The 13,658-nt window shown below is 37.5% G+C and overlaps 1 protein-coding gene across 2 annotated transcripts; it reads right to left on the reverse strand.

Moving 5' to 3' along the window:
* Nucleotides 1-659: 659 nt before the first annotated feature.
* Nucleotides 660-11,259, reverse strand: LOC125241935. 2 transcript variants are annotated; one of them, XM_048150648.1, is made up of 8 exons: nucleotides 11,198-11,259; nucleotides 10,483-10,496; nucleotides 9,027-9,116; nucleotides 7,369-7,428; nucleotides 4,664-4,753; nucleotides 3,022-3,081; nucleotides 2,499-2,543; nucleotides 660-741 (listed from the first exon to the last, which is right to left on the reverse strand). In XM_048150648.1, the coding sequence occupies exons 1-7, from the start codon at nucleotides 11,246-11,248 to the stop codon at nucleotides 2,531-2,533; spliced, it is 378 nt and encodes a 125-aa protein (XP_048006605.1). In that variant the 5' UTR covers nucleotides 11,249-11,259; the 3' UTR covers nucleotides 660-741; nucleotides 2,499-2,530. The 2 variants fall into 2 exon arrangements, with proteins under 2 accessions (XP_048006605.1, XP_048006606.1); XM_048150649.1 differs by having other exon boundaries at nucleotides 9,027-9,074; nucleotides 11,198-11,235.
* Between the last annotated feature and the right edge of the window lie 2,399 nt (nucleotides 11,260-13,658).

Below are 13,658 nucleotides of genomic sequence, written 5' to 3' on the forward strand. Positions count from 1 at the left end.
TCGCTCGCCTGTAGTCATGTAGTGGCGAGACAGAGCCAGACTGCGTTTCGATCACCATATCGATTCCTCTTAAGTATACAGAGCCAAGTGTCAGTTTTTTACAAATATGTACCTTTATTATTAAATTAAAACGGGACTTAATCGCGTAAAACTACGAAAACCCGACGTGTCATTTGATATTTTGCCAACATCTTCTAGCGTTTTTTCGGTGAAGGTCAAAATACATCGTGAGGAAACCGGACTAATTCCATTTTGATTGAAGATGTTTCCTAGTTACTTTCCTGCTCGGGTTGGTGGTTCGGTCCTGACTCTAGCAAGTGTAAACGTGAAAAACTTCCCGGTCAGATGGCAGTCGCTCGTTCAGTAAAACTATTGTCTACTCCAAATCTTGGGATTAGTTGTCAAAGCGGATCCCAGGCTCCCATCAGCCGTGGCAAATGCCGGGATAACGCAAGGAGGATGATGTACATACCTTTCTCGCGATCTAAACTGAATGTCTTTAGTAGTTCATGGTAACCCCCCCCCCTCCCCATCTCTTAAAAATTCCTTCAGCGGGAAACTCTGTATAAAGGAAAACTTCTCTTCAAAATTTATTCTTGAGAAATTATACCAGGAACGGCACATCACTATTTGATTTGAAAGAAATGAAAATAAGGAAATGTTTTTTAAACATTTTTAATTTCTCAGTGAAGCTTTACTCTTTTATTTAGTGTTGCTCCACGCCAGTGGTGTTGTTTGTACCTGGCAAAATAAAAAAGGATATCCTGAGTCGAAGTTGGAAAACACTTATCAATTTTTAAAGCTTTTTAGATGCAATATTATCCTATGACAAAGATTTATTTAATTACTTGATTTTGAATTTTTATGCCGCGATTACTTCCTTTTTAAGAGGAAATCCTCTGAAGTTTCGACCTGGAAATAAATTAACCACTGCCCTCTAGTCCGGCCAAAAAGTACAATCTGTACTGAAAATGAGCTTAGCTTGCTCCATACAATTTATGTAATTTTCCATGACACTAGAAACCGAGTAACGTAACGTATCAAACCAGTACCTAGAGACTAAATTCATCGGTTTATAGGTTAAATATTGGCATGAACAAGTTACTCTTTAAACTGAAATAAATGTCATATACAAAGAAAAAGTGACCAAGGCTTCCAAGTGTTCAAAGCTGGATTCGAACCAGCGTCCTCCGTTATCGCGACGGATGCCTAAACCACTCTGCCATTCGGACACGGTGGCAAGGGTCGAAATTACCGAAGGCTTATGGCGCGGCGTATTCGTCTATGAGGATAAATTAATTTGTTCTAAGAAGTTACTCTTTATAAAATAAATATTCAATTACCTTCATATAATAGTATTTTATGCAACAGGCGTTTAAAGGGGGTCAAAAAAGACGAGTGGCGTGGGTAACAATTTGAGGCGAAGCCGAAAATTGTTATTAAGACGCCACGAGTATTTTTTGACTCAGTTAAACACCGTTGCATACAATACTTTTTCTACGACTATGCACTTAGTTTTTAATAGTTTTCTTGAATAACTTTCGTGAAATTCATACTGTTTCCTTTATTTTGACGCAAAGGTTTGCACTGTCAGCTCAGCACGCGCGCAGTATCGTTATAACAATGCGTTGCCATGGTTACAAAGCCAAACAATGCGTTTTCAGTTTTTTCGATACTGCGCGCATGCGCTGAAAGCCGGCGGACGTTGGCTTTAGGAACAGACTTTTATGTAGGGTTTTAAAGATCTATGCACGACCCTGTAAATGACGAATAACAGTTCGGGAGTAGAAAAAACATTTTAATTTGTATTTTGATGTGAAACGTTGAACGTCTTTAAAAACCCGGTCGGACCAAAAACCAGATGTAACGAAATATGGTACAGCTATGGAGCGGCCTGCCCATTTTTAGGGTTCCGTAGTCAACTTGGAACCCTTATAGTTTCGCCATGTCTGTCTGTCCGTCCGTCCGTCCGTCCGTCCGCGGATAATCTCAGTAACCGTTAGTACTAGAAAGCTGAAATTTGGTACCAATATGTATATCAATCACGCCAACAAAGTGCAAAAATAAAAAATGGAAAAAAATGTTTTTTTAGGGTACCCCCCCTACATGTAAAGTGGGGGCTGATATTTTTTTTCATTCCAACCCCAACGTGTGATATATTGTTGGATAGGTATTTAAAAATGAATAAGGGTTTACTAAGATCGTTTATTGATAATATTAATATTTTCGGAAATAATCGCCCCTAAAGGAAAAAAAAGTGCGTCCCCCCCCTCTAACTTTTGAACCATATGTTTAAAAAATATGAAAAAAATCACAAAAGTAGAACTTTATAAAGACTTTCTAGGAAAATTGTTTTGAACTTGATAGGTTCAGTAGTTTTTGAGAAAAATACGGAAAACTACGGAACCCTACACTGAGCGTGGCCCGACACGCTCTTGGCCGGTTTTTTTTGTATGAGATTTTCAGTCTTATAAATAGTCATCCATGCTGAAACTTACTTGGTACAGTTGATGAGCGGCAGGGTAGAATTCTACTTCCTTCCTCTGTGAACCATAAAATATTTCCATTAGGAAAGTGATCAATTTATTAAGAAACTAAACTCTTCAAATAGTACACTATAATAAGTACAATGAATGATATTTCTCCGTGACGTTTAGTTCATCATCATCATATCATATCAGCCCTTTATCGCCCACTGAGCATAGGCCTCTCTTCTAGTACGCCACTTGTCCCGGTCCTGAGCTAGTCTCATCCAGTTGTGACCCGCAATTTTCCGGATGTCGTCCCAGCGAGCTAACGGATGCCAAGCGCTTCTTACATCTGCAAGCGGCCACCATTCCGTTAAGTTAACATATCACTCTGCCTAGCACATGTCCCGCCCAACTCCATTTTAACTTGGTAATGACGAAACCATAGATTAAATATAAAAAGATCATACCATCCCATACATTAAAATGCGACCGCCTAAGAACGCGCATATACTACACCACACATGGCGCTACAAAAAATGGTCTTACTTACTCGGAATTCCTCAGGTCATCGTTAACGTCGGCATACGCGTTTCTTGAATCCGTATACAGCCTGAAAAAAGGTTAGTAGGTATGCTATTGTTCAGAGATGTATAAAAATAAATATTTGGGGACACCTTACACAGATCAACCTATTAGCCCCAAACTAAGCAAAGCTTGTACTATGGGTGCTAGGCGACGATATACATATTTATAAAGATAAATACATACTTATATACATAGAAAACATCCATGACTCAGGAACAAATATCTGTGTTCATCACACACATAAATGCCCTTACCGGGATTGGAACCCGGGACCGCGGCTTAGCAGGCAGGGTCACTACCAACTACTAGCAAACGAGTTACCATCATCATCATCCTCCTTGCGTTATCCCTGGGTCCGCTTTGACAACTAATCCCAAGATTTGGAGTAGGCACTAGCTTTACGAGTACTTCCGGTTCGAACGCCATCTTATCGGTTTCGTGTCGTGAATAATTTATTTTTCCTTTACTCCTTAATATTGTTTAAAGTTCACATCACCTTGACATTGGCGAAATAGTCCCAATGGACTGAAGCCATTTAATTTTAAAAGCTGAACTGAACTAGCTTTACGAAAGCGACTGCCATCTGACCTTTCAACCCGAAGGCCTTATTGGAATTAGTCCGGTTTCTTGACGATGTTTTCCTTCACCGAAAAGGCACTGGCAAATATCAAATGACATTTCACACATAAGTTCCAAAAACTCATTGATACATGCCGGGGTTCGAACCCGCAACCTCCGGATTGAATGTCTGTTCAGATATACGAGTATAGAGTGATATTGATTTAAATATATATGACTTCATATCATAAGCTACCGATTTAGCCCCTTAAAATATTTAGTACATTTGCTGTTGTAACCATTCTCATAACTCCTGCAAGATAATATGAGATATTTTATACTTTGCCTACTCTTTAAACTTTATACTCTTTATATATTCGAAATACCCAAAAAAAAAAACAGAAATATTTTTTGTCGTAATTTACTTTCACTCGTATTCATATAATTTTTTTTTCTTATTTCGGCCTCAGATATGAGTGAAAATCTTTCAGGTTCCTCATGTTACACTGGTGAAATCAGTTTTGATACTTCGGTAACTTGTCATTTGAGTGACAGCGGTTGTGTCTGGCGAGAAGGTAAAGGAAAAATCATTGGTTGAAGGACCCACACTGTCGCTATAACTCACCTCACTCAGTAGCACACGACAAAACATATTTCTGTTTTTTTTGGGTAATGTACGTCATCAAATAAATTTTATTCGCTTCGGCGTGAAAAAGTTTAAAGAGTAGTCAATGTATGAAGTATCTCAGATCTTGCAGGAGGTATAAAAATTGTTACAGCAGCAATTAAATGTAAATAATTTAAGGGGGCAAATTGAGCTAGCCGTGGGTGGGACTAGCGCCGTGGCTTGCGTGGGCGACAGTCGCGCGATGGTCGCGCGACGGCGATGCGACGCATAAGAAATCAAACCTTATCGATATGGAAGTAGACGATGCGATGAGACGCGACGGCGACGGTCGCGCGACCGTCGCCCACGCATGACACGGCGTAAGTCAATCTGTGTTTGTAAGAATGCCCCTTATAATATTTATTTTAATAAATGTACTCACCACTGACGTCTGAAGTTGTCAGATTTTGGTCCCACAGGTTGGTCCGATCTGTGCACTGAGTCATCAGATCGAGATCGAAGGTTGCGTATTCTGTAATTTATTATTGTTAAAATAACCTCTACTAGGCGTTTTTAGGGTTCCGTGCCAAAAAGGTACAAAAGGAACTCTTATGGTGCCGCTCTGTCCGTCTGTCTGTCTGTCACATTATTAAATACTAGCCCACTGCTAGACTTTTGACCGCTGCTTCGCTCGCGTTAGAAAGAGACAAAAAGTAGCCTATGTCACTCTCCATCCCTTCAACTACAATATCCACTTAAAAAATCACCTCAATTCGTTGCTCCGTTTTGCCGTGAAAGACGGACAAACAAACCGACACACACACTTTCCCATTTATAGTATTAGTATGGATTAGTATGGATCTCGAAAACTACTTATGCTATCGATTTGAAAATTTGGAATAGTAGTTCTATTTTTTTTTATTTATTAATATTAATTATAGAAAATGGTCAAAGTGAAAAGGGTAAAGTTACTAAGTCAAGTGGGGTATCGTTAGAGAGAGCTCAAATTATACATAATATAACATTTTTTTATAACTAAATTATTACAAAACAAATTATACATCATGTAACGGACCCAATCATGGACAGTTTAAGAATAAATTTTGCCTATTTTTGATATTTCTCTGATACACGTAAAAATTCTACCGCTAAGCGTATTAAAACTTGAATGTGTTATCCTTCTTTTACATTTCAAGCGTATTGCATAATATAATTATACTCCAATTGGTTTCTTCATAGTTAACAAATTAAAACGAGGTGTTTTTTCTCCAATGTTGGACAGCAGTTCTCCAGTAATGGATCCGCCATTATGGACAGTGAAATAAGTTTAAAATTTTACTTTCAAAGCCAATTGATACTCAATGAGTCAATTTTATATACCCCAAATAAAATTAGTTTAGGTTATTTTAACGTAGGATTGTTTCTTGTAAATTTTGGTTTCGTACATAGTTCCTTGTCCATCATAGGAGGTACGCAGTTTTCCGGTTCTAGTTATGGACACTCGCGAAATAACACTATTTCTTCATATCTTTCGAGTAAAATCCTAGTATGTTTTATAGCTTATCGTATGGTTAATGCAGTAAAACTCATTCAAGTTTACACCGAGTATTATATTTTTATTATTTTATACATGAACTCAACTCTCTTAGCAACATTACGAAGAATTCGTCCTGATATTTTTTTCAGTAAACTGATGACTTTTACTTTCAGAAATAAGCGAATTAAATGAAACTTCAAAATTAAGTAGCTCTATGACTCTTGTTTATGGTACAATGCCGTCAGTTTTTAGAAACTAATTTTAGACACCTATTTTTAAGGATTTGTGTTTTTTTTGTCCATAATGGCATCACCGTCCATTATTGGGTATTTTACATTATTAATAATTGTAACTTAACTTACGGATCAATTATGGTCTGCAAAGATGAAAGCACACATAATTTCTGATATTTAGTACCTAAATACTATTTATTTTCAAAGGTAAGGTAGGTGAGGTAAGGAACTATTCAAAGGGTTAACGATAAATGGGTCATGTCCTACCCTATCTAATAACAGGGTACGTAGCCGAATGGCACAAACGCTCACGAAACGAAACGCTCGTAGATATCTATCTCTATCGCTCTTGCGTATTAGGTAGCCAGACTACCTTTCGCAGCGTTTCGTTTTTGCCATTCGGCTACGGCACCAGCACAGTATAATAAAGAGTACTATCGTACACTATGGCCACTCCCGCTTCCCGCTGAAAGTGCCGCCCACCCCCTCTTAGTTACCTCACAGTTACCACCTGTCAAAAACGCGAACAGTCGACCTGTCATACAAGCATAATACGCGTTCACCTACACGACCTTAGACTGTGTGCTAGGAACGCGCCTCTTTCATATACTTATTTGATCGCCAGTGTCCGAGGTGCCCGTAGATTATAAGTTCGGTGGACAATATCGATCTGTCATTACTCGCAAAAAACAACAATGCAGAATAATTAATAAGCCAATATCGTTCGGTGTGAACATTGGAGCTAGCGGATGCCCAAAAACAGTTTTTTCAATAAAATTTCTATCTACTGGGGGTAGGCACCCGTAGTTTGAGACAAGATACGTACACTGGCGACCACTGCTATCAGCATCGCGACGAAAATGAACACGCCTCGCATTGTCGTAAGTACCTAAAAATAAATTTACATTAAGGTAAAATACCCCATAATGGACGGTGATGCCATTATGGACAAAAAAACACAAATCCTTAAAAATAAGTATCTAAAATAAGTTTCTAAAAACTGACGGCTATGTACCATAAACTAGAGTTGTAGAGCTGTTTCATTTTGAAGTTTCAATTAATTTGGTTATATTTCTGTTTGGGTGTATTTCTGAAGGATTTGGCGACAGTTGTGAGCCGCAATTTTCCGGATGTCGTCCCAGCGAGCTAACGGATGCCAAGCGCTTCTTACATCTGTGAGCGGCCACCATTCTGTTAAGTTAACATATCACTCTGCCTAGCACATGTCCCGCCCAACTCCATTTTAGCTTGGTAATGACGAAACCATAGATTAAATATAAGAAGATCATACCATCCCATACATTAAAATGCGACCGCCTAAGAACGCGCATATACTACACCACACATAGATGGCGCTACAAAAATGGTCTTACTTACTCGGAATTCCTCAGGTCATCGTTAACGTCGGCATACGCGTTTCTTGAATCCGTATACAGCCTGAAAAAAGGTTAGTAGGTATGCTATTGTTCAGAGATGTATATAAAAATAAATAAAAATAAATATTGGGGGACACCTTACACAGATCAACCTATTAGCCCCAAACTAAGCAAAGCTTGTACTATGGGTGCTAGGCGACGATATACATATTTATAAAGATAAATACATACTTATATACATAGAAAACATCCATGACTCAGGAACAAATATCTGTGATTGGAATTATATACCGGGATTGGAACCCGGGACCGCGGCTTAGCAGGCAGGGTCACTACCAACTACTAGCAAACGAGTTACCATCATCAGCATCCTCCTTGCGTTATCCCTGGGTCCGCTTTGACAACTAATCCCAAGATTTGGAGTAGGCACTAGCTTTACGAGTACTTCCGGTTCGAACGCCATCTTATCGGTTTCGTGTCCTGAATAATTTATTTTTCCTTTACTCCTTAATATTGTTTAAAGTTCACATCACCTTGACACTGGCGAAATAGTCCCAATGGACTGAAGCCATTTAATTTTAAAAGCTGAACTGAACTAGCTTTACGAAAGCGACTGCCATCTGACCTTTCAACCCGAAGGCCTTATTGGAATTAGTCCGGTTTCTTGACGATGTTTTCCTTCACCGAAAAGGCACTGGCAAATATCAAATGACATTTCACACATAAGTTCCGAAAAACTCATTGATACATGCCGGGGTTCGAACCCGCAACCTCCGGATTGAATGTCTGTTCAGATATACGAGTATAGAGTGATATTGATTTAAATATATATGACTTCATATCATAAGCTACCGATTTAGCCCCTTAAAATATTTACATTTGCTGTTGTAACCATTCTCATAACTCCTGCAAGATAATATGAGATATTTTATACTTTGCCTACTCTTTAAACTTTATACTCTTTATACATTCGAAATACCCAAAAAAAACAAACAGAAATATTTTTTGTCGTAATTTACTTTCACTCGTATTCATATAATTTTTTTTTCTTATTTCGGCCTCAGATATGAGTGAAAATCTTTCAGGTTCCTCATGTTACACTGGTGAAATCATTTTTGATACTTCGGTAACTTGTCATTTGAGTGACAGCGGTTGTGTCTGGCGAGAAGGTAAAGGAAAAATCATTGGTTGAAGGACCCACACTGTCGCTATAACTCACCTCACTCAGTAGCACACGACAAAACATATTTCTGATTTTTTTTGGGTAATGTACGTCATCAAATACATTTTATTCGCTTCGGCGTGAAAAAGTTTAAAGAGTAGTCAATGTATGAAGTATCTCAGATCAGAGTATGAAGTATCGCAGGAGGTATAAAAATTGTTACAACAGCAATTAAATGTAAATAATTTAAGGGGCCAAATTGAGCTAACCGTGGGTGGGACTAGCGCCGTGGCTTGCGTGGGCGACAGTCGCGCGATGGTCGCGCGACGGCGATGCGACGCATACGAAATCAAACCTTATCGATATGGAAGTAGACGATGCGATGAGACGCGACGGCGACGGTCGCGCGACCGTCGCCCACGCAAGACACGGCGTAAGTCAATCTGTGTTTGTAAGAATGCCCCTTATAATATTTATATTTTAATAAATGTACTCACCACTGACGTCTGAAGTTGTCAGATTTTGGTCCCACAGGTTGGTCCGATCTGTGCACTGAGTCATCAGATCGAGATCGAAGGTTGCGTATTCTGTAATTTATTATTGTTAAAATAACCTCTACTAGGCGTTTTTAGGGTTCCGTGCTAAAAAGGTACAAAAGGAACTCTTATGGTGCCGCTCTGTCCGTCTGTCTGTCTGTCACATTATTAAATACTAGCCCACTGCTAGACTTTTGACCGCTGCTTCGCTCGCGTTAGAAAGAGACAAAAAGTAGCCTATGTCACTCTCCATCCCTTCAACTACAATATCCACTTAAAAAATCACGTCAATTCGTTGCTCCGTTTTGCCGTGAAAGACGGACAAACAAACCGACACACACACTTTCCCATTTATAGTATTAGTATGGATTAGTATGGATCTCGAAAACTACTTATGCTATCGATTTGAAAATTTGGAATAGTAGTTCTATTTTTTTTTATTTATTAATATTAATTATAGAAAATGGTCAAAGTGAAAAGGGTAAAGTTACTAAGTCAAGTGGGGTATCGTTAGAGAGAGCTCAAATTGTACATAATATAACATTTTTTTATAACTAAATTATTACAAAACAAATTATACATCATGTAACGGACCCAATCATGGACAGTTTAAGAATCAATTTTGCCTATTTTTGATATTTCTCTGATACACGTAAAAATTCTACCGCTAAGCGTATTAAAACTTGAATGTGTTATCCTTCTTTTACATTTCAAGCGTATTGCATAATATAATTATACTCCAATTGGTTTCTTCATAGTTAACAAATTAAAACGAGGTGTTTTTTCTCCAATGTTGGACAGCAGTTCTCCAGTAATGGATCCGCCATTATGGACAGTGAAATAAGTTTAAAATTTTACTTTCAAAGCCAATTGATACTCAATGAGTCAATTTTATATACCCCAAATAAAATTAGTTTAGGTTATTTTAACGTAGGATTGTTTCTTGTAAATTTTGGTTTCGTACATAGTTCCTTGTCCATCATAGGAGGTACGCAGTTTTCCGGTTCCAGTTATGGACACTCGCGAAATAACACTATTTCTTCATATCTTTCGAGTAAAATCCTAGTATGTTTTATAGCTTATCGTATGGTTAATGCAGTAAAACTCATTCAAGTTTACACCGAGTATTATATTTTTATTATTTTATACATGAACTCAACTCTCTTAGCAACATTACGAAGAATTCGTCCTGATATTTTTTCAGTAAACTGATGACTTTTACTTTCAGAAATAAGCGAATTAAATGAAACTTCAAAATTAAGTAGCTCTATGACTCTTGTTTATGGTACAATGCCGTCAGTTTTTAGAAACTAATTTTAGACACCTATTTTTAAGGATTTGTGTTTTTTTTGTCCATAATGGCATCACCGTCCATTATTGGGTATTTTACATTATTAATAATTGTAACTTAACTTACGGATCAATTATGGTCTGCAAAGATGAAAGCACACATAATTTCTGATATTTAGTACCTGAATACTATTTATTTTCAAAGGTAAGGTAGGTGAGGTAAGGAACTATTCAAAGGGTTAACGATAAATGGGTCATGTCCTACCCTATCTAATAACAGGGTACGTAGCCGAATGGCACAAACGCTCACGAAACGAAACGCTCGTAGATATCTATCTCTATCGCTCTTGCGTATTAGGTAGCCAGACTACCTTTCGCAGCGTTTCGTTTTCGTTTCGCGTCGCAGAAATGCCATTCGGCTACGGCACCAGCACAGTATAATAAAGAGTACTATCGTACAGTATGGCCACTCCCGCTTCCCGCTGAAAGTGCCGCCCACCCCCTCTTAGTTACCTCACAGTTACCACTTGTCAAAAACGCGAACAGTCGACCTGTCGTACAAGCATAATACGCGTTCACCTACACGACCTTAGACTGTGTGCTAGGAACGCGCCTCTTTCATATACTTATTTGATCGCCAGTGTCCGAGGTGCCCGTAGATTATAAGTTCGGTGGACAATATCGATCTGTCATTACTCGCAAAAAACAACAATGCAGAATAATTAATAAGCCAATATCGTTCGGTGTGAACATTGGAGCTAGCGGATGCCCAAAAACAGTTTTTTCAATAATATTTCTATCTACTGGGGGTAGGCACCCGTAGTTTGAGACAAGATACGTACACTGGCGACCACTGCTATCAGCATCGCGACGAAAATGAACACGCCTCGCATTGTCTTAAGTACCTAAAAATAAATTTACATTAAGGTAAAATACCCCATAATGGACGGTGATGCCATTATGGAAAAAAAAACACAAATCCTTAAAAATAAGTATCTAAAATAAGTTTCTAAAAACTGACGGCTATGTACCATAAACTAGAGTTGTAGAGCTGTTTCATTTTGAAGTTTCAATTAATTTGGTTATTTCTGAAGGATTTGGCGACAAGATAAAATTCACCAGTTTACTGATAAAAATATCAAGACGAATTCGTAAGTGTATTTTATTTGTAAAGAGTCTTATAAGAGCTGTATCGAGTTGTAACTTTGAGTAATAACATTATTTTCTTTATTCTTTATTGTACATGCAAACATTTTATTTATTTTGTTAGTAGTAGTATGATTAGAACAATTTGACATTTGATTTTTTTTTCCGACCGCCTTCTTCTTCTTTTATACTTATATTTGTAATTTAATGTAATAAATATTTGAATGCTGAAAATTCAGCCAAGCATGTAAAGATCTCGAATGTACATATTAACATCTTTATGTCACTCGTGTTTTATCAAATAAAGAATTATCTTATCTTATCTTATCTTATCTTATCTTATGTTATCGTATCCTATCTTATCTTATCTTATCTTATCTTATCTTACCTTATCTTACCTTATCTTATCTTATCTTATCGTATCGTATCTTATCTTATCTTATCTTATCTTATCTTATCTTATCTTATCTTACATTATCTTACCTTATCTTATCTTACCTTGTCTTATCTTATCTTACCTTGTCTTATCTTATCTTACCTTATCTTATCTTATCTTATCTTATCTTATCTTAACCTATCTTATCTTATCTTAACTTAACCTATCTTAACTTATCTTAACTTATCTTATCTTATCTTAACTTATCTTATCTTATCTTAACTTATCTTATCTTATCTTATCTTAACCGCACGTGCCAAATTTGATACCCGAGCAAGTGAAAGATTCCAATATTAAACCACAAGCGTATTCGCGAAATGTGGAATCTTGAGCGTAGCGAGGGTTTCAAGGCACGTAGGTTAAACAAAATTTGCCACCGAGTGAAACACAAAATTTTTCACCACAACCCCATATAAGACACAAATTCAACACTATGAAAAAATTAACTGTAAAACAACACCAACAACAACATACAATCACGCCTATATCCCATAAAGGGGTAGGCAAAACACATGAAACTACTAAAGCTTCAGTGCCACTCTTGGCAAATAAGGGGTTGAAAGAAAACGAAACTGTGACATTGCAGTGACAGGTTGCCAACTGGTTGTTAACTGTAAAACATGAAAGTAAATCAAATCCATCAATTTATTTAATTTTTGATTAAAATTTGTATGAAATTATTTTGCACTCTTGTGGATAAAATGCAATTTTGCTATCTGTTTTCGAATAGAAAAGTAAGCCTTTACCGGTTGGTGTGGTGAAAAGTCAATTTTATATATTTTCCTCAACTCTTTTCATAAATTTATTATACTTTTTAACCCCCGACGCAAAAACGACGACGGGTCTGTCTGTCTGTCTGTCCGTCTGTCTGTCTGTCTGTCTGTCTGTCTGTCTGTCTGTCTGTCTGTCTGTGTGTGTGTCTGTCTGTGGCATCGTAGCTCGGGAGCTCCGATGCTCCGATGCTCCGTTCGGGAACGGATGAACCAATTTCGATTTAGTTTTTTTTGTTTGAAAGCTGAGTTAGTCGGGAGCGTTCTTAGACATGTTTCATGAAAATCGGTCATAAATTTATTATACTTTTTGGAATGACTGTTCGTAACTGTTCGAATAACTGATTTACGAAACACTAGCTTTTGCCCGCGGCTTCGCTCGCGTTAGAAAGAGACAAAATGTAGCCTATGTCACTCTCCGTCCCTTCAACTATCTCCACTTAAAAAATCACGACAATTCGTCGCTCCGTTTTGCCGTGAAGGACGGACAAACAAACAGACACACACACTTTCCCATTTATAATATTAGTGTGGATGATACTTACCTGAAAGGCAGACGAGATAGCTATTGTGAAGCCTCGGACAAACCTCATCTTATATTTCCATGTCAATCGTGTGTCGAATTGTATCATAACTGATACGATGTCAAATACAAGACTTATTAGAGATATTGTAATTATTTGTTTACAGTGATATGAATATTACTAAATGAAGAATTCTTGTAGCTACTTATGTTAGAATTAAAAGGCCAATAAGTACAGACTTTTTAATAGGTATTAAAAATAATTAGTATCAAACTTTCTCAGTAGTTATTTACTTACCCCCTTATTCATAAACGTTCACGAAAGTTATCAAGCCGATAAAGTTAGTTTGTCACTTTCTATCACACCAATACGTCGGAAGGGATAAACGAACTTTTCCCCTCACTAGCTCGGAAACACGTGTTTTGTC

Source organism: Leguminivora glycinivorella, chromosome Z (genome assembly GCF_023078275.1).
Source record: "Leguminivora glycinivorella isolate SPB_JAAS2020 chromosome Z, LegGlyc_1.1, whole genome shotgun sequence".
Taxonomy (NCBI): domain Eukaryota; kingdom Metazoa; phylum Arthropoda; class Insecta; order Lepidoptera; family Tortricidae; genus Leguminivora; species Leguminivora glycinivorella.